Source organism: Dipodomys merriami, unplaced genomic scaffold (genome assembly GCF_024711535.1).
Source record: "Dipodomys merriami isolate MVZ:Mamm:240054 unplaced genomic scaffold, mDipMer1.0.p SCAF_440, whole genome shotgun sequence".
Lineage (NCBI taxonomy): Eukaryota > Metazoa > Chordata > Mammalia > Rodentia > Heteromyidae > Dipodomys > Dipodomys merriami.
Genome location: NW_027206003.1, coordinates 639,884 through 661,292, shown reverse-complemented (window position 1 = coordinate 661,292; position 21,409 = coordinate 639,884). Strand labels below are relative to the sequence as shown.

General features: G+C 56.1%; 1 protein-coding gene across 1 annotated transcript; it reads left to right on the top strand.

Moving 5' to 3' along the window:
- Nucleotides 1-264: 264 nt before the first annotated feature.
- LOC138808130 (SH3 domain-binding protein 5-like) lies at nt 265-20,219 on the top strand. Its single transcript, XM_069994085.1, has 7 exons — nt 265-350; nt 1,450-1,843; nt 9,130-9,192; nt 9,332-9,460; nt 12,458-12,619; nt 13,633-13,806; nt 14,237-20,219. Exons 2-7 carry the CDS (start codon nt 1,661-1,663, stop codon nt 14,663-14,665), a joined length of 1,140 nt encoding a protein of 379 aa, XP_069850186.1. The 5' UTR covers nt 265-350; nt 1,450-1,660; the 3' UTR covers nt 14,666-20,219.
- Nucleotides 20,220-21,409: the final 1,190 nt, after the last annotated feature.

The window sequence follows — 21,409 nt, the reverse complement described above, 5'->3', positions numbered from 1 at the left end:
GGGGCGGGGCCGCGAGCGGGGCGGGGCCGCGGGGGCGGGTGTGGGCGTGGCCGCGAACGGGGCGTGGCCGCTGGCGGGGCGTGGCCGCGAGCGGGGCGGGGCCGCGGGGGCGGGTGTGGGCGTGGCCGCGGGCGGGTCGGGGTGTGGGCGGGGCCGCGGGCGGGGCGGGGCCGCGTCGCCGGACCCAGCCGGGGGAGGGCGGGGCGGGGCGGGGTGGGCGTTGTTGTGGGATGACGCAGTTCCGCTTCCTGCCGGCCGGGTCGTTCTGTGGTTGGACCTGCTTGTTGCCGGGAGGGCGGGGGAAGATTGTTTGCTGCTGGTTAGCTCCGCACATGGAGAGGTAAACTGAGGTAAGGCAGCGCAGTCCGCGGCTCGCGCCCGGCGTTGGGGCTGCGGACGGCCGGGAATGGCGGCGGGCGTCCCGGCCTGGCCCGGCCCGGGCCCGGGGTGACAGCCGCGGCGGGGCGGCGGGGCGGGCGGGGCGGGCGGGGCGGGCGGCGGGGCGGGCGGGGCGGCGGGGCGGGCGGGGCGGCGGGGCGGGCGGGGCGGCGGGGCGGGCGGCGGGGCGGGGCGGGCGGCGGGGCGGGGCGGGGCGGCGGGGCGGGCGGCGGGGCGGGGCGCGGCGGGCGGCGGGGCGGGCGGCGGGGCGGGCGGGCGGGGCGGGCGGGCGGCGGGGCGGGGCGGGCGGGCGGCGGGGCGGGGCGGCGGGGCGGGCGGGCGGCGGGGCGGGGCGGGGCGGGCGGGCGGCGGGGCGGGCGGGGCGGGGCGGGGCGGGGCGGGGCGGCGGGGCGGGGCGGGGCGGCGGGCGGGGCGGGCGGCGGGGCGGGCGGGCGGCGGGGCGGGGCGGGGCGGGGCGGCGGGCGGGGCGGGCGGGCGGCGGGGCGGGGCGGGGCGGGGCGGGCGGCGGGGCGGGGCGGGCGGCGGGGCGGGGCGGGCGGCGGGGCGGGGCGGGCGGCGGGGCGGGGCGGGCGGCGGGGCGGGGCGGGGCGGGCGGGCGGGGCGGGCGGGCGGCGGGGCGGGGCGGGGCGGGGCGGGCGGGGCGGCGGGGCGGGCGGGGCGGCGGGGCGGGGCGGGGCGGGCGGGCGGCGGGGCGGGGCGGGGCGGGGCGGGCGGGGCGGCGGGGCGGGCGGGGCGGCGGGGCGGGCGGGGCGGCGGGGCGGGCGGCGGGGCGGGCGGGCGGGGCGGGCGGGCGGCGGGGCGGGGCGGGCGGCGGGGCGGGCGGGGCGGCGGGGCGGGCGGGCGGGGCGGGCGGGCGGCGGGGCGGGGCGGCGGGGCGGGCGGGCGGGCGGCGGGGCGGGGCGGGCGGCGCGGCGTGGCGGGCGGGCGGGCGGCGGGGCGGGGCGGGCGGGCGGGCGGGGCGGGCGGGCGGCGGGGCCCGAGCCCGCGGGGCACGCGCGGGGGCCGCGCGCTCGCAGGCGGCCGTGTGACCCGGCTTTTGTCTCCTGACAGCTCGGGCCCCGCTCGCAGGCCGCGGCCCCGGCCGGCGCGGGCGGGCTCCGGCGGCGTTCGCGCGCCCCGGCTCGGGCCCCGGGCCGCCGCCGCCGCCCTCTGTGCCTTCCGCCGCGGCGCGCTGGAGAAGAGGAGCTCCCCCCGGGGGTCTCCGGGGCCCGGAAGCCCGGCCGGCCGGCATGGCGGCCCCCTCCCGCCCCTAGGCCCCAGCATGGCCGAGTGCAGACAGGCCCCCGGGGGCCGGGAGACCCCGCCGGGCGAGCTGCGGCCGGAGCCGGTGGAGGACGCGGCGCCCAGGAGCCCGGCCGCCGAGCCGCCCGCGGCGGGCCGAGGCCGCGGGGGCGACGCCAAAGTGCCCCCGCGGGAAGAGGAGGAGCTGGACCCCCGCATCCAGGTGAGGAGCCCGCGCCCGCGCCCGCGCCGCCCCTCCGTGCGCCCCTCCGTGCGCCGGCCTGGGCAGGCCTGTCACAGCGCGTCCGCGTAACGTGGCCGGTGTCCGACAGCGCTGGCGGTGCGGGGACGGCCTGCGGGTGCCCGGGGAGCGCAGTGAGCCTTGTCAGCACCCGGCACACTTGAAGTTGGTGTCAAGCAGAGGAGCTGCTCGTTTCAGAGACGAAATGAGGTGATTCCAAGATTGGACGGCTTGGAAGCAATCTTCCCTTTCCCTGCTTCCCTCTTCCAGTGACGTTCACTTCTGTTAGCTGTCAGACCTTTCAGGTGGTGTCAGGTTTGGGCCTATTAACAATGTATGTATGTACGAGAATGTGTTTCGCTATGATCAGTTCTTACTTACAGGCTTGGGGTGTCGTGGAGAGAGTGGTGGGAAAGAAGTTCCTTGCCTTAGACTAGTCACAGTTTGCTTGGTAGAGACCTCTGTGTGGGAGCCTTGGGGCTTGGGCAGAGCTGATGGCTGGCCAACTACGCCGAGCTGTGGTATTCCAAGGCATTCGGCAGAAGGAATTGCTGGAGGAGCTGCTTGGGCAGGTAATGAACAGGACGCTCGTGTGTGGTTGTGCCCCAGCCTGACTTTCAGTCATTTCCGAGTAAGAGCATCTCAGGCTTGAACCCATGGGTTTCTCTGTCAACAAACCTTGACTGGATTGTTCCAGTAAGTTGTGAAGGGACCAAAGCCAGTCTTATGTGGCCATTTTTTTTGGTGGGTTCCCGGGACATGGGACAGTGAGGGGAACGCCTCTCAGGATGCGAAAGTGCTTACGTGGAAGCAGCGATGTGCTGGTTATTTCTGGCGTAAGTCAGTAATTTATTTCTGCTGAGCCTCAGGAGGCTACATTGAAAACAGGTGAATTTTTTTCTTGTTTGGTTTATTGTCCACTGAAGGGCTAAGTTGTGTAAAAGTCTTGGGCTATATTCAAGCAGTCTCCAGTCTTTTGTGATTTTTCTGGAAATTAACATCTCTGATAAAAAGCGGAGTTCTTCTGTGCTGTATTGGCAGTGCTATACTGATAGTGCAGCAATGGAACATCTCTGTCACTCCACAGTTCTTTCTCTCAGCTGAGCTTGTGCGGGTTGGCATCCTGAGGAGGTGCAAGAGCCACTTTGCCACCACTGAGCTTGCAATGTGACTTACAGGAGGAGGCCATCTCCTTGTTTCTCTTGTGCATTGTGTGGCATGCTGTGGAACCTTGTATTTGCATAGGGAGGAGAGCTTTTGAGGTATTTCCAGCACATGATGTGTGTGGCCTGGCCATTCCTCCAGCTCAGTCAAGATTTGATGTCTTGTGTGAAAGTCACCCTAGTATGGGGCCGGCCCTTCTTCATGCCCTGTTGTGCGTGGCCCTGGATGGGGGAAGGTGAAGACGTGTCCTTCTGAGATTCATGTAACTGTTGGCAGTTTCAGTGAGTGTCCATCTTCCTGAATCTTCAATTCATGCCGTTGGTCTCCACCCGTAAACCCATCAAACCCCACCAGGGAGTCATAAAACATTTGCCAGACACCTGGACTCACTTGGTGTGAGTGGGGTGAGAGGTGGCCCGGCGCACAGCCAGGGCCGAGCCACCAGCGAGGGGTAGGGCAAAGTGGCTGTCCTCTGATGTGGGGCTGGGACTTTCGGTGTGCAGGCCAGGCCGCCTGTGGCAGCAAGCCAGCGGGTACTGCACTATGTTGTCTTCCCCTCTAGGGAAGGCTGGCTCTCCCTGTTGACATCCCTTGAGTTCTCACAGTCCTCGGGCCTTCTTAGAAAGGGTCTCGGTGGAAGGTAGGGCGCTGCCAGCATGGCCTGGGTCTAGTAATCCCTGTGCTGTGCTCTGCCTTTTTGTGATACCACAATTGTTTATTCACCTGCGTGGATGCACGCACGTAATTTATTCACAATGGTTTATTCAACTGTGTGGACACACGTAATTTATTCACAATGGTTTATTCAACTGTGTGGACACACGTAAAATGGTTTATTCAACTGCGTGGACACATAATTTATTCACTATTATTTATTCAACTGCGTGGACACACGTAATTTATTCACAATGCTTTATTCAACTGTGTGGACACGAGTAATTTATTCACAATTATTCAACTGTGTGGACACACAATTCACTATTCAACAATGTGTACACATAATTTATTCACAATGGTTTATTCAACTGTGGACACGTAATTTATTCAACTGTGTGTACACACTCATAATTCACAATTGTTTATTCAACTGCATGGATACACGCACGTAATTTATTCACAATGGTTTATTCAACTGTGTGGACACATGTAATTTATTCACTATTATTTATTCAACTGTGTGGACACAATTTATTCACAATTGTTGATTCAACTGCGTGGACACACTCACGTAATTTATTCACGATGCTTTATTCAACTGTGTGGACACACTTATGTAATTTATTCACAATGCTTTATTCAACTGTGTGGACACAAGTAATTCACAATTATTCAACTGCGTGGACACACATAATTCACTATTCTACTATGTGGACACACACATAATTTATTCATATTCACAATGGTTTATTCAACTGTGGACACGTAACTTATTCACAATTATTTATTCAACTGCATGTACACACACATAATTTATTCTCAATTATTCAACTGTGTGGACACACATAATTTATTCACAATGGTTTATTCAACTGCATGGACACACTCACGTAATTTATTCATGATGGTTTATTCAACTGTGTGGACACACATAATTTATTCACAATTATTTAACTGTGGACACATGTAATTCACTATTATTTATTCAACTGCGTGTACACGTAATTTATTCACAATAGTTTATTAAACTGCGTGGACACATACTTTATTCACAATTATTTATTCAACTGTGTGGACATGTAATTTATGATGGTTTATTCAACCATCATATGAGTGTGTGGACACACTCATAATTTATTCACAATGGTTTACTCAGCTGCATGAACACACGTAATTTATTCACGATGGTTTATTCAACTGTGTTGACACACTCATGTAATTTATTCACAATTGTTTATTCAGCTGCGTGGACACACACATAATTTATTCACAATGGCTTATTCAACTTCGTGGACACACGTAATTTATTCATGATGGTTTATTCAGCTGTGTGGACACGCTCATGTAATTTATTCACGATGGTTTATTCAGCCGCGTGGACACGCTCGTGTAATTACCCCTCTCCAGCGTCTTTGGGCTGAGCTGTTATCTCTATGTCCTTGTTGGTGGAACTCTCACAGGAAAGTTGTGGGTCCTGCTTATTATCTCCCTGAGTCTCTCAGCGCACTATGGGAGGGGACGGGAGCTGGCCACAGGTGGGGTGGGAGGCGCTGGCCGCCGTGGCTGTGCTTTCGAGTCAGCGGCCTGGCATTCTGGGACCGTGTCCAGCGTGCCCAAGGGAGGCTGCCCTCCCTGCTGGCCGCGGCTCACCGAGGGGTGATGACTCAGAACTCCACTTCAGCTGAGGGCCGGAGGCCCTGGTGGAGCAGGCCAGATGGAATGTGTTGTGACTGCCCCAAACAAAACCTGACTACGCAGTGACTCCCACTCATAGTTGCCTTGGACCTGCTCCAGGCTGGTTTCCTGGGTCCCAGCTTGCCCTGCCCTCCCATCTTGCTGCCACTGCCGCCACTGCCTGGCTTCTCCTCGTCATATATACATACCCATGTGCATATGCACATGTACGTGTGTGTGTGTATATATATATACATACACATATATACCTATGTACATATATATGTGCGTATATCTGTTGATCCTGGGGCGTGAACTTGGGCCCTGAGCACTGCCCTTGAGCTGTTTTGCTTAAGACTAGTGTTCTGCCACCTGAACCACAATTCCACTTCTGAATTTGGGGTGGTTAATTGGAGGTAAGAGTTTCACAGACTTTTTTTTTTTTGGCCTGGGCTGGCTCCAAACCGTGAACCTCAAATCTTAGCCTCCTGAGTAGCTAAGGTTACAGGTATGAGCCACCCATGCCCAGTTTACTTTTCTAAAGACAGGCTCGGCCTGACTCTGCTTTGTGATCTTCCTATTTCAGCCTCCCAAAACTCGTGATCGCAGATGTGCACCTCCACTCCTGGAAGCTAGTGATTTTCTTCCATTGCAGGATGATGGCACCCCCACCACTGGCAGTAGAAAGCGCACTGATAACTTTCCATTGGGGACAGATTATGCTGAGCTATCTACTTCTGATTGTCTTGTTGAAGCAGAGGGCTGGGGACTGTGAGCAGTCTCCATACAAACAAGTAGGCTTCTGATCTTGGACTTCAGTTTGCTTATACAAACATTGCCAGGTGGTCTTCAACAATTTCCCTTCACCCTTAGAATCAATGATTATTGTGTTCCTGAGGCCTTTACTTTTCTACAAGGGCTGTGGGTTTTCTAGGTTACTTTTCTAGGAGTACTTCTGTCTTCTGAGACATCTGAGCAAGGACAGCCTCAATCTCACCCAAGTGCCACTCAGGCAGGACAGTGAAATCAAAGACTGGGTCCTGGAACTAGACCAAACTGTCACAAATTCTGTTTCTCATCATTTTTCACCTAATGTAAATGAGCAGCCTTAGATCATTTCAGTACAAGCTGTCGAAGGACTGGTCACTTCTAGACAGCCTGAAACCCTGTGGTGGGGTGGGGCGTATCAGGAATGATGTTGCCTCTAACTCTGACAGGATTGCCTTTTTGAGAGCCTCCCCCCACCCCCCTACCCCCCTAACCCCCCCCCCCCGTAATCCCATCTGCTGTGGTGATGTCCTTATTGAGGTGACTTTGTGAAACTTGGAGCTCTGTCTCTGTGGTGTTGGTTCTGCTGTTAAGGGCTCTCAAGTCCTCTGAATTGTGTCAGCTCCCTGTTCTTGCGTGATTTGTTGTTTCACATCATTGGGTTGTTTGACTGGTTCAGTTCCCAATATGCATGTCAGCTTTTAGACCCACATGGCCCAACCCAGAATTCAGATGCCAGTGTCTTTAAGATGTAACAAAAGCCAAATTCATGTGGATATAGTAGAGTTCGTTTTAAAGAATATAAAAGTATGGTTAATATTTTATATCTACATGATAAAATGGCATTTTAGATATATTGGGTGAAGTGAAATGTATTATTTAAATTTCACTTGGTTTTTTGGTTTTTAAAAATGTGATTGTGGGGTTGGAGGCATGGGTAGAAGCGTCAGGTACTGACTTCAAGTTCTGGTCTCAGACCAAAAAAAAAAAAAATATGATTGCTGGAAAGTTTGTATTCTATCTAAGCAGAGTTGCTTACACTGTTATCCAGTTACTAGACAGGCGAAGACAGGAGGAATGTGGTTCAAGACTAGCCTGGGCAAAAAAGTTGGTGAGACTCTATCTGAAGAATAAAGGCAAAAAAGGTGTGGCTCAAGTAGAGGCCCTGGGTTCAAGTCACAGTCCTACCAAGAAGTAGAACACACAAGACACAATGTAAACACTCCATATGCAGTTCACATTATACTTCTGTCTACTGCTCTATTCTAGAAAATGTAGAGACAAGCTCATGCTCCCTTTGAGTAGGCATAATTTCATATACTGGTTCTTTATTCCATTATAGGTTTTTGCTTTTGTATTTCTTTTGCTGTATTGAATGCATCTGACTGATTTCCTGTTTCTTACAAACTTAGAGTATTCAGGATCAAAGTGTGTGTGTGTGTGTGTGTGTGTGTGTGTGTGTGTGTGTGTGTGTGTGTGTGTGTGTGTGTGTGTGTGTAGAGTTATACAGGGAGTAGAGTATTCAGGATCAAAGCATGTATGTGTGTGCTGGTGGGAGCAGAGTACTCAGGATCAAAGTGTGTATGTATTGTGCAAACGCAGGTCTGGGTCCTGCAGTCCCATGGAGCCTGCAGCCAAGCACTAAGCGTTTCTGGAGACAGAGCCCGTGGGGTTGACCAGCGCTCTCTGGGAGTCTCTTCGCTCCTTAGGAACGCTGGGAGCTTGTGTGCTTCCTTGCACCAAGGAGGGTGCCTCCAGACGAGGACCACTCGCCCTCTGCCAGTCCACAGAAAGCCTGCAGTCATTTCATTGCTTCTTTGTCCAGTCGGGGACAAGTAAGGCACACCTGCTGCTTTCCCCTGGGAACGCCTCTATGCCCCGGGGGACTTCACTGGGACATGGGGTCCCAACTGTCCGAGCAGGCCATAGGCCTCTTGGGAGCCGGTACTCTCTGTGGTCTTGATCTGTGTCGTCCGCCAATCCCTTGTGGTTCTGTGCACTGTTTCCTTGGGCTTACCCTCTCTCTTCCATATGAAATGCTGGTGGCAGGTATTTTTGTTTTTTGTTGGTCGTGGGGCCTGAGCTCTGGTCCTGGGTGCTGTCCCTCAGCTCTTCAGCTCAAGGCGAGGGTTCTACCACTTGAGTTACAGCGTCACTTCCAGTTTTCTGGTAATTTATTGGAGATAAGAGTCTCAGGAGCTTTCCTTGCTGGGGCTGGCTTTGAACCGTGATCCTCAGATCTCAGCCCCCTGAGTAGCTAGAATGACAGGCGGGAGCCATGGGCATCTGGCTGGTGGCAGTTTTTACTTTGGTCTCCGTGGCCCTCCCGAGCTTTCTTATATTGTAAAACCACACTAGGCTCCGAGGGGCTCCTTTGCCACCGGGAGGAGCCCAAGTACCCCAGCCCTATGGTGCTCTGTGACGTGAACTTGTCTACCTTGGGGCCTACTCGTTGGTGCTCGGGGTGGGGTGGAGCTGCCACTCCGGGCATCTTGCCCTGGCCAGCTGCCCAGGCAGATGACACTGCGTCAGCGAGGCTCACTCAGTGTTCTTACTCCAGGAGCCTGAAGAGTATGTGATGCTCTTCCTCACTGTCTGTGTGGTAAGTTCCTGAGTTACCCTGCTTAGAGGTGGTGAGTCTCCAGTGTGCATGCGCCCAGTGGACCTGGCCAGGGCTCTCTTGTAGGAGCCCTGCAGCTCCAAGGGGTCTCCCTTGAGAGAAAGCGGTGCAACAGGTGGTTGACTCATTGCTACCATACTGTGTGCATTTTAGTAATGCATTCCCTGAACGTCAGTTTCCTCATCCTTAAAATAAGGGTCTGATTGCCCAGCACAAAGTGGAGTTGTGAAGGTTACATGTAATGGTCTACATTATGTCTCCAGAGAAGGGGGCAGTGGAATAGTTCATTTCTCTTCCCTTCCCTCCTCTGGTCCTTTGGGGCTTGCTCTGGGCGTGACCCGCTCTGCAACGTCCTTCTGCGCTAACTCACTGCTCCTCTTGGCAGGAAGAGCTGGAGCACCTGAACCAGGCCAGTGAGGAGATCAATCAGGTGGAGCTACAGCTAGACGTGAGTGTGTCTCTGTCCCGTGCTCAGGCTGGTCCCGGGGTGTCTCTGTATCCGTCCCAGATCGAGACAGTGGCAGGGGGAAGAACAGTCGTGGAAAGAAGAGAGTACAGAACCAATATGCTTGTTTCCCCTCCGCCAGGAAGCCAGAACTACCTACCGCAGGATTCTGCAGGAATCGGCCAGGAAGCTCAACACTCAGGGCTCCCACCTGGGCAGCTGCATTGAGAAGGCCCGGCCCTACTACGAGGCCCGGCGGCTGGCCAAGGAGGTACAGTGGCTGGCCCTCGGGGAGGGCTTCAGACTGCTGTGTCTGGATGGAGTATAAACAAAGCGTCGCACCTGACGGAGAGAGTCCCAGAGTCCCGCCGGTGGAGGAAACTCCTCTCCTCCCGTGGCTAAGATCTAGAAATTGGGCTTATGGCCTCAGACACGGTGGGAAGCAGGCTTGTGGGTCCTGAGATAGAAAGTCTAACTCCGTTCTGCTAATGTTCATTGTTATTTTTTGGCTTTTATTGCTTTCCTTAAATTTTTGTTTATTTTTCTTGTTTTCTTTTTGTAATCAAACCCAGTGGCTAGGCAAAAATTCGACCACTGAGCTATACCCACACTCTCCCCTTGTTGATGTTTAATTGAAATGTCTTCTGTTTGTCAGGAATCCGGTCTTAGGGCTTATCTATTATACTACTTGTAATGTTCTACTATTTTCACCCCCCCCACCACTCTCTCTCTCCCTTTGCTTCTTGTGTCTTTTATGTGTCTTGTCTTTGTTTAATCCACCCTCTTGACCCAATCCTCTTCTGTGTTTTTACATAAATTATCTGTTTACCATAAGACTAGTAGAAACAAGAAACCAGCCCAGGCACTGGTGGCTCATGCCCGTAACCCTAGTTACTCAAGAGGTCAGGGGCACGGCTCGGAGCCAGCCCAGGCAGAGGGGCCCATGAGTCTCTGTCTACAGTTTTCTACCAAAAAAGAAAAAAAAAAAAGAATGAAAAGAAATCCAAAACTGCCCCAAATCCTCCTCGGATATCCATTATTTGTTTTATTCCGGTATGTAAAGGTGCTAGATCTGTGGACAACTGCCTCCAAAGAAGTTTATTTCTAAAGAAGACTTCGGAAGGGCCTGAGCCATGAGCAGCCAGGAGAGGGTCTCACTAGGCGCCAGTAGGTGGCACTAGTGAAGAAAGCATAGCCCATTGCCTGACTCTGGCTTTCCTAGGAAAGAATGGGTAAAGCTGGTAGGCAAGTTGGAGTGATTTTAGGATGGGCTAGTCTGAACAGATATGATAGACTCTAGGCTATAAGAGTGGTATCTAGTTTTCTAGTTCCTGGCCCTGAGGTGGTTTTAGGGCAAGCAAAATATTGGCTTGGTGTGTGAGAATTAGTTTGGTAAAGGTGGTTGGGGAATTCAGCTTTAGGTTGGTTGGTGAAACGGAGGAGTTACAGTGTAGGAATTTGTTAGCCCTGGGAGGCACAATCCCTTCCAAACTAGCTTGCCTTCAAGATGTCAAAAAATAGAAAATACACAATGTGATTCATGTAGCACAGATAACCATGTGTGTTTTTTGTAGTTTGTTTTAAAAATGATTTTGCTATGTATTTTACAAAATGAGATTATACAATATGTACTGTTCTTGTTCTATTACCATTATGATATATGATACCATGTCTGTATGTGTATATACACACATATACAAATACGTGTATGTGTGTATATATATGCTTGTATACATATACATGTGTATATGCATGAGTATATATATATGTGTGTGTGTATATATGTGTGTGTGTATATATATGCCTATACACATATACATGTGTATATGCATACGTATATCTATATATATGTGTGTGTGTGTATATGTATGGCCATATATAATGGAGTGGGGGTGCCGGGATCAAACCCAGAGTCTTGCATACTAAGCAAGTACTTTGCCACTGAGTTGACTCACAGCTTTTAACTTAACCATGCCATTTCAAAAGTACACTGCTATTTGCTTAGTGAATTTCTTGCAATTGAAAACAAGTTTGCAGGGCTGGGAACGTGGCTTAGTGGTAGAGTGCTTGCCTAGCATGAATGAAGTCCTGGGTTCCATTCCTCAGTACCACATACACAGAAAAAGCCAGAAGTGGTGCTGTGGATTAAGTGGTAGAGTGCTAGCCTTGAGAAAAAGAAGCTCAGGGACAGCACCCAGGCCCTGAGTTCAAACCACAGGACTGGCAAAGAAGAAAGAAAAAACAAAATTTACTTTCAGTTTTTTGCTTGGTTAAATCCCTTATCTGAAATGCTTGGAACCAAAAGTGTTTCTGGTTTCATGTTGAAATATTCATTATATTTCATAAATACCCTATACACAGAGCCTGAAGGTAATTTTTATCCAAATATCTTTAATCATTTTGTGCATGGTTGAATTTTGAATTTTTTGCTTGCGGTGTTACATTGGCACTCAAGAAGTTTCAGATTTTGGAGCATTTTGGGTTTTAGATGTTTGATTAAGGACAGTCGATCTGTATGGCTGTGATGAATATCTTTGAACACATATGTGGTTATTTTCTTCAACTTACCCTCTGGATGTGGATCTCTGAAGCCTATTTCCTGTAACATTTGGCCCACAGCCCTTCCTGCCTTCCAACTGAAATGGTAAGGACTTTTCTAGGGCCCAAGGACACCGCCTTTGAGAGTATAAACCTCCCTGCCGTCCATGGGTAGACTTTATAGGTATACATATGTGTGTGTATCTAGGTCTGAGCCTGGGGCTTGAACTCAGCTCTCATGCTCTTCGACCTTTTCACTATGGCTGGTTTGTGCTACGCTTATTCTTTTTTTTTTTTTGGTCGGTCTGAACTCTGGCCTAGGCACTGTCGCTGAGCTTTTCAGCCCAAGGTGAGCACTCGACCACTTGAGCCACAGCGCCACTTCTTGTGCTACACTTCTTCTTCCAGATTGTTGCTGGTTAATTGGAGATCAGAATCTTGGGTTTGTTTTTTTTTTTCTTCCCTGGGCTGCTTTCAAACTCTAATTCTCAGATTTCAGCCTCCTGAGTAACAAGGATTATAGAAATGGACCACCCAGCACCAGTGTTAATATGTATTTCTGTTCCTCAGCCATATCCTTAGGAAATGTGCATTATAGAACATGGCTCTCACGGCCTTCTTGGTGAAGTTTAGAAATGGCACTAGCAGTGATTGCAAGTGGGCCTTTGTCCGTCTACTGTCCTCATGCTCAGAGCAGCCCCCCCTCATCCTGATGACCTTCTCCCCCCAGGCCCAGCAGGAGACACAGAAGGCTGCTCTGCGGTACGAGCGGGCCGTGAGCATGCACAATGCCGCCCGGGAGATGGTGTTTGTGGCTGAACAGGGTGTCATGGCCGACAAGAACCGGCTAGACCCCACGTGGCAAGAGATGCTCAACCACGCGACCTGCAAGGTGAGTGCGCACACAGCGGTGCCTCGCCGGGCCTCGCGCTCCTTCGCTCTCTCCGTTTCCTCTCCGTGTTCCTTTCTTTGCCTCCCCTGCAGCCTTCCCTCAGTTCAGAATGTTCCCTCCGGGCGCCTCCCCTCTGAGTGAGACTAACCAAACTGTGTCGCTGATGGACGCCTGGATCCGCCAGCCACATTGTTAGGCTTGTTTTTGGTGACTGCTTCTGTTCTCAGCATGGTCTCCCTTCTCTGCTTGAAAGTAGGTTGAAGAATGAGAAGACCCTGTCATGGGTTTGTTCTGTCACCTGCATCTTGAGCGGGGCCCATTTCAGCCCGTCGGAGGTGGCTGTGTCTTTTGGTTCTTCTTGTACTGAGGAGCTCATGCTAACGGGACAAAGAACTTCCCCGTGGGGGGATTTACAGTGGTGTGGGTAGCGTAATGAGGGTGGTGGGCCTGCTTCTGCCCAGAGTGCGGCACGTGTGCACTGCTGGCCGGCTGCCGCGTCATCCTGTGCTCCTTGGACATGGGCACCCGCTGCACAGGGGGTGTGTAGAAACCGGGGACCCGGGCACAGCTGTGGCTTCCCTCCCTCCCAGGGCCTCCTTCGGGCCCTGACCCCGCCTCAGGCACTCGAGAGCCCCGGGACTGCGCTGCCGCCGGTGTGTGTGCAGTGTGCTCGCGGGCACTTCGTGCTCATGAGTGCTCGTAAGTGCTCACAGGTACCCTTCCTGCTCCTGAGTGCTCTGGATGGGCTCAGCATTCTTGGTCCAAGCGTCAGCAAGGCTGAGCGGTGGGCGCCATGGTTGACGGTAGATAAGACAATGGGACACAGTGGCTGCAGAAACACGTCCTCAGGGCTAGCTGGGATCAGGTAGCAGGCCACGCCGTGTGGCTAACGCACGTGTGTTCCTCGCACGAGAGCCAGCTCTGCCCTCGGTGGGGCTGCGGTTCCCCGAGGCAGGGCTCGAATGGGCAGCCTGCCCCCGATCCCTGATGTGTCTCCCGCCGCTTGGGGCCAGGTGAACGAGGCGGAGGAGGAGCGGCTCCGAGGAGAGCGGGAGCACCAGCGAGTGACCCGGCTGTGCCAGCAGGCCGAGGCCCGCGTCCAGTCCCTGCAGAAGACCCTCCGGCGGGCCATAGGCAAGAGCCGCCCCTACTTTGAGCTCAAGGCCCAGTTCAGCCAAATCCTGGAGGTAGCTGAGTGGGACAAGAAAAGGAAAGGCCTGGGAGGCGGGGCGGGCTCCGTGCGCCTGGGGCGCCTCCTGTGGGGCGGGCCGGGAAAGGCTTCTCCTCGACCACCTGCAACATGGCTGCAGGAGGGAGGCCAGGTGGAGGTTTGTGCCCACGAGAACCAAGTTGAGGAAGAGGAGGTGGATGAGAAGAAGGAAGGATTGGAACGCAGGGCTGGGGAAAGGAACCAAACCAGTTACCGGCAGGAAGAGGAGGAGCTGGGAGGAGGGCTGTGGAAGGGAGCGCTCGGGCAGAGCAGACAGCAGAGAAAGCGGTCGCGCTGAGACCTGCGGTGGGTCCTAGGGGTGCCGGGCCTGCGGTTCTGAGTGGGAAGGGGAGAGGCCTTGGGGTGCCCCCGCCCCCTGCGTGCGGTCACCCCCCTACCCCCCACAGGAGCACAAGGCCAAGGTGACGGAGCTGGAGCAGCAGGTGGCTCAGGCCAAGACTCGCTACTCCGTGGCCCTGCGGAACCTGGAGCAGATCAGTGAGCAGATCCACGCTCGCCGCCGGGGGCTGCCCCTCCACGCCCCCGGCCCCCGGCGCTCCTCCCCCGTGGGCGCCGAGGACGGGGAGTGCGGGACGGAGGGGGCTGAGGGCGGGGGGCTGGGGCCTGGCCCCACCCCCGACGTGGACACGCTGAGCCTGCTGAGCCTGCGCACGGTCGCCTCTGACCTGCAGAAGTGTGACTCCGTGGAGCACTTGAGAGGCCTCTCGGACCACGCCAGCCTGGACGGCCAGGAGCTGGGCCCGCAGAGCCGGGGCCGCCGGGGCAGCGACGGGGGGGCCCGGGGGGGCCGCCACCAGCGCAGCGTCAGCCTGTAGCCAGCACCCGGCCAGGACTGCTGGCATCACCCTCCCGAACGTGGCCCCCCAGGCCCCGAGCCCCACCCCGGGGTCTCCCCCGAGGTCCTCGGCCGCGGTGCTTCCCAGGAGAGTCCGCTGTGTCCAGTGCTCCGGCGCCCGTGGTCTCCATCGCCCCTCATGCATCCACCAAGAGGCAGCTCTCTCTTGGCCTTACTCGTTGCGAAGGCTTGCTCTCGGCCTGCCCATCTCCTCGTCTGCTGCCGCTTCTGTCGGGTAACGCCCTGCTTCCCTCTCTGTCTGAGTTCCAGCTGTCCGGCTCTTCCCCTCAGGGAACTTGATACAGAAGACACAGGAAAACGAGTCCTCTGACCTGACTGGACGGACAGGCTTCCCCCTGCTGCCCCCTGACCCTGGCCCCACCCCAGGCAGCTCCCAGGGTGCCCTAGGAATGCTGCTGAGGCCTGGGGCTCTGCCCTGCCTGCCTGTCGCCTGCGGATGGGCTGTGTGCCTCTGGAAGCACCATCTTTCCCTCCGAGGTCCCTTCTGACCTGGCCTCGTGTGACGAGTGCTCCGGTCGGGGCTCCGGGCTGCCCAGCCCTCTCCTCGCCGTGGAGAGCACCGTCGGCTCAGCCGGCGCACGCGTGTTTCCCCGGCTGGCTGAGCCCAGCACTGCCAAGGTGCTAGAGGGCCCTTCACAGGCTCCCTGCGGGGCCTAGAGACGCGGGACCCCCGAGGCCGCGCGGCCTGGCCGTTCCTGCCCCTGTGCTTTTTCGTTTCTTCTGGGTGGAAGTGGCAGAGCTCTATGTCCACGCCTTCCTGCAATGTGGCATTAGGGAATTTGGTGCTCAAATGCTCTTTTTTGCTTCTTCCCAGGAAACACCCAAGGCTCTTGCTTCTCTTTCCCCCTGTGCAGGGCAGGATTTGTCCTGGGTGAAGTGTCTGCCCTTAGCGAGCAGTTTTAGGTACTGGGTGGTGCTTATAGGTTGTGAGGGGCCCTGCCAGTGGGTCACCCCAGAAGTCTGGCGTCCGCCTGGAGCTGTCTGAGAACCGTGAGCTCCGGGTGAGGAGGGCCCTCACAGCTAGCACGGCGGTCTCCCTTCTTCGGGTTGATGTAAGATGGTCACAATGAGAACCTGTGGGGTTTGATGTGACTGTGGATGGAGAGGAGAACGGAAGGCTGTGTGTGTGTGCACGCGTGAGTGCGTCTGTGTGAGTGGGTGTGCGTGTGCGTGTACATAAGGGTCAGTCCTGGTTTTATTTAAGTACAAATAAAAATAGTTTATGTAACAGTAGTGTTTGCTGTCCCTGTTAGAGAAAAGGGCAGAGGTGAGGCTGGGGAAAGGAGGTCAGGGCCTCAGCACTGTGGTCAGGCGTGCGAGCTCTGTGCTCTGGAGATGGGACGGATGAAGCCAGCTACGGGGAGCCCTGCAGCTGTGCCGAGAAGTGAGGGCGTCCCCAGGCGGGGTGCAGACAGGGCGAGGGGTCGTGAGCACCGTTGAAGCTGAGAGCTGAGACCATGAGTGCCCTGGACCTGGCATGGGGGGGCCAGGGGAGAGATCAAAGCGGAGCGGTGGACGTATCAGATGGTGAACCACCTAAACGCAGTTTCAAGTAGACGGTGGCCTGTGTCTCCTGTAGTCATTAGGACATGCTTTCAATATTGTTACCCATGTGCATCTGAAGCAAAAAGTGGAAGAAGACTCCGGGTTGGAGTGCGACGGGTCGTGCGGGAGGGGTGGTAGATGGTTGTGAACTTCGGGATATGAACTTGGGGCCTCAGAGGTGAAAACCAAAGGTTGTTGGTCGAGCCTGAGCCACAGCTGGGGTGTGCTGCCTTTAGCCACGGAAGGAAGAACACACGGCCAGCGAGGAAGCTCGTGGGGGGCCAGCAAGCACAGAGGGACGGCCAGGAGCTGGAGGGACCGGGGAGAGCCGCGTTCCCGGTGACACGCCTGTAACAGGCGGCAGAGCCAGCTGACCGGTCACTGTGTATCCTGTGACAGCTGAATGGTCACTGTGTGTCCTGTGACAGTGAGCTGACCGGTCACTGTGTGTCCTGTGACAGTGAGCTGAACGGTCACTGTGTGTCCTGTGACAGTGAGCTGAACGGTCACTGTGTGTCCTGTGACAGTGAGCTGACCGGTCACTGTGTGTCCTGTGACAGTGAGCTGAACGGTCACTGTGTGTCCTGTGACAGTGAGCTGAACGGTCACTGTGTGTCCTGTGACAGTGAGCTGAACGGTCACTGTGTGTCCTGTGACAGTGAGCTGAACGGTCACTGTGTGTCCTGTGACAGTGAGTTGGGTGGTCACTGTGTGTCCTGTGACAGCTGACCGGTCACTGTGTGTCCTGTGACAGTGAGCTGAACGGTCACTGTGTGTCCCTTGACAGTGAGCTGACCGGTCACTGTGTGTCCTGTGACAGTGAGCTGACCGGTCACTGTGTGTCCTGTGACAGCTGAATGGTCACTGTGTGTCGGTCACTGTGTGCCCTGTGACAGGTCCTGGCCAGATCTCTGACACCACCTTTCCTGCCATGGGTGATGGATGCCAACATAATTTCCTTTTGTTGCTAGAGAAGCTGCTGTGAGGCTGGGTGGATGGCTCAAGGGGTAGCACGCCCGAGGCCCTGAGTTCAAACCCAGGACCACAACTCAAAGAAGAAAAGCTGCCAGGAGTGTGCATGGCTTATACAACACCAGTACTAGCAATATGAGGGCTGGAGGCTGTCTGCCTAACAGGCATAAAACCCTGAGTGCAAAGCCCACTCCCTCCCTTCCCCAGGAGTGATGTGTGAAGAGGGCAGATGACGTTTTACTGAATAGTAGCATGTTCCTTTTGAGTTAAGAACGCCTGATCTCTCCTGGTGGACTTGGAGACATATATGTGATCGTCGTTCCTGAGCGGCCCCCGGCCCTGGCAGGCAGGACGTGCAGGCTCCTGGCTCAGCTGCCCCCAAGGAACGCGGGGCTGGGCCTGGAAGATTCTTCTTGCAGTCCTCTCCCAGATAGGGCAAATGTGGAGAGAGACCGAGAAAGTTGAAACAAATTCTGAATCCTCCGCGCAGCAAAGATGCTTCCTCACACCCACAGATATTTGTACTCACCTGGTGCGTCTCACTCCAGGAACACGCGCTTGCTTGTGTATTCGTGTCTCTGGTCGCGCTGGTGGCAGGCAGCGCGCGTGTGTGCACTGGCTCTGAGGCTGGGGCAGGCCTCGCTGGCGCGCTGTGCCCGCCTTGAGCCTCCTGGTCAGCGGCGGTGCTCCGCCCCAGCTCCGCCCCCACCACCGCACGTCACTGGCACAGAGTTGAGGGCTCAGCTGCACGGCCCCGATCACGTCGTTATGTCTCCAGGGAAAGCCTCCAATTTCCCCACACTCCCCTTTTGTCACCTCCAACAGTAGGATCAGGTGGGTGTGTCGTGCGCGATGCTCCATCCACGGATGTGAGCCACGTGACTGGTCACCAGCTCAGCCCTGGATGCTTGACCCTGTACTAGACAAGGAAGCCATCCGGAGGTTGCGCTCGCTCCCTCTCCCGGTGTGACTTCTGACGGGCCTCCCACCTACCTGGTCATCCGGAGGTTGCGCTCCCTCTCCCGGTGTGACTTCTGACGGGCCTCCCACCCACCTGGCCCGCTTTGTCCTGTCACGGTCACGGTCGCCAGGGGGGCAGCAGCCTTCAGAATGAGTGGGCTGTGATCCCGAGCAGCGGCCGCCCTGGGGTAGGCCGGGGAGCTGGCCTCGTCCATGCCCCGCTGGCCTTCCGGCCTCCAGCCACTGACGTGAGAGCTCCCTGCGCGCCGGGGGAGAGGGGGCCCCGCAGCAGGGCTTGTCTCCCACCCCACCTCCTGTCCCCCATTGTCCTAAACCCAGGCTGCCCGGCCTCGCTCACGCCCTGACGGGGGGAAATGGGCCTGCATCCCTGGCTGGCAGGTGAATGTGTGTAGCCTGTTAACTATTTACCAGGTATTTCCACTAGAGAACACGGGCGGGGTTGATAACAGTACACACCAAGCACGCTCTAGGAGAGCGCAGGAAGGAAGTGACACAGAGAGCTGGACGGCTCAGAAGGAGAGCAGGGCGTTGAGGAAGGGCGGCTGTGGCTGTGGCTCTGAGCCCTGAACTGCAGGCTGACCCCGCTGCCGCCGCCGCCCAGGACCGCCTGGCTCCCCTCCCACCCCCTCACAAACATGGCTCTGTTCTGTGGCCCAGGACTTGGCACCAAGCATGTGTCTCCTGACTTCCTTTTGTGCTACCCATATACAAATTACCCCCTTGTCTACTTGTTAAACTCCTTCCTGGTTTTCGAAGCTAAGTGATTGCTTGGTTTTCAGACAGTCTCCCTGTATAGCCCAGGCTGGCCTGACTTTGGAATCTTCCTGCGTCAGCCTCCTGCCAGCCGGGATGGTAGGCTGCGCTGCTGCCATTGCTCTGTGTGGACTTGGGTTTCCAGCCCTCGGTCCAATCGAATGAATTCCCATAATCCCAAGTTCCACATGGCTCTTCTGAATTCCTGGAGCTCTATCCTGATGTAAACATCTGTCTCCTGTATGTGGCTCCTACCTGGTCGAAGGCTTGAAACGGCAGGTAGGACCCAAGACTGGCTTGGGTCATCCAGGCTCGGTGGTCGCTCTCATGCGTGAGGTCAGGCGTTGAAAACATTTTCCACGCCGTCCAGAAAGGGCTGTCACCTGTCAGGCCTCAGGTGGTCTGTTTCCCGTGCCAGAGCCGGGAGCCTTCTGACTGCCAAGGGCCGCTGGGGTGTTTAAACATGGTCCGCAGCTGTACGAGTTATCCCGGCAGGCAGGCCGGCTCAGGGAAGCCAAGGAGAAGCGTCGACTCTAAGGTCCGGGTGATTTTGTGGCCTTACCCCGCCAGCAGGGCAGAGGTCCCCGCTGTGGAGGGGCGCCTGCCTCACAGGTAGTCTGCAAACCTCAGCCTGCCATCCTGAATGCCAGGGTGTGCAGGCTGTACAGCACTCACTAGAAATAAAGGCATCGACAGACGCACCGTGTGAGGAGGCGCTCTGTGTCTTTGTTACGTCTTCATGTCACCATTGCTGTCCACCGCCTGACAGCGCCACACGGTACACACTTCACCGTACTTGGAAAATTAACAACGCTTTGGGGGTGGGGGGGGATGTTAAACTTATTTTAAAAGCTTGAATAGCTTCAGTGTCTATATTGTGGCAAAATAAAACTCTGTAAGATACCTCTGTAAGATACCCAAAAAACTTACCACTTCCCTCTCAGGAACTGCGTGGCGCACACAGTACAAAACTAACAGATGAACACCTTTCCCTAAATGCCGCTTACAACTACGACCGACAGGTCCAGGCTGCCGGGCAGCAGCAGGAGGCTGCCCTTCCGTCCCATCCTGGGAAATTGGTCATCCAGTCAGCCCTGAGAGCGACTCACTTCTGAGACACAGCAGGCTGCAAGTGGAGCTCTGCAAACGGTAGACAGGAGGTGATCTCAGAGGGGTGGGGGGACGCACATGGGATAGCGTGTAAAGAGTCAGTACGCACCCGTGTTCACTGGGCACCGGATGCGTTCCCTTCGCTACTGGTCACCTGGCGGCTCCTGCCACGCCTCCGTGTGTCTGGTGATTGCTTTGATGCCGTCGGCCCTGGTTTCCTCCCTGGATTTGTGCGGCCTTGGCTCGTAGCCACCATAGCCACGGGCAGTGACCCAGCTGCTCCGGCGGGCAGCACCTGTACCCCGTGCTGCGCGAGCCCCAGCCCCACGCCCCACGCCCCTCCACCTCTTCCTTCTCGCCGCTTCCACATCCGCTGCTGCTAGACCTCTGGCAGGCCTGCTCGGTTTCACACCTGCTTCCACTGGGAGCTTGAGACATTTCCTCCTTTAAACTCAGTAAAAATAAATCCCCATCTACTGGGATCTGTCGGGGCTCACTGGCCTCCATATCCCCAAAGTTGCCAGAGGCCCCCATCCTCAACTAGGACCTCTGTCTGTCTGGTCTAGGACCTCTCCACACTGTGGATCTTGGGAAAGGCCCAACAAACCCTGGTGGGTTTCCTGTGTTGGGCTCCATCGGTATTGCGCAGTCCATGACCTCTTCAGATTTAGTGTGTGGCCCCACAAAGGACCTTCCGTTGGCATCCCAGCAGCCGCCTTGGAGGGATTCCCCGCCCCTCCTGGTCCTGGCCAGGCTGCAGCGCCTCCAAGTCCAGGGACTTGTGCCCACCAAGGGGGGGGGGAGGCAGGGAGAGCACCACACCTCGGCTGAAAGGAAGGGCTCTTCCCCACTCCCCCCCCCACTGTGGGGCTGGAGTTCAGGGCCTGGGCGCTGTCCCTGAGCTTTTCTGCTCAAGCCTAGAGGTCTACCACTTTGAACCACAAGCCACTTCTAGTTTTTAGGTGGTTCATTGGAGATCAGAGTCTCACAGCCTTTCCTGCCCTGCCTGGCTTTGAACAGCCATCTCAGCCTCTTGAGTAGCTAGGATTACAGGTGTGAGCCGCCAGTGCCTGGCTACTGCAAGCATTTTTAGTCTGGTAAACGCTTTCTGAAACCTTCAAAACTTCTAAAACATCGTCTGCATGTTTTTGTGGCAAGAGTGGTCCAAGGGGAGGGATGGTCCCAGAGCATCGGGCTGCGCTGCCAGCTCCACCACCAGCCCAGGGACGCCTCCCGAGGCTGACCATTTCTTTTCTGATTTCATTTCTTCTATCAGCCCGGCACCGGTGGCTCACGCGGTCACCCTGGCTACTCAGGAGGCTGAGAGCTGAGGATCGCGGTT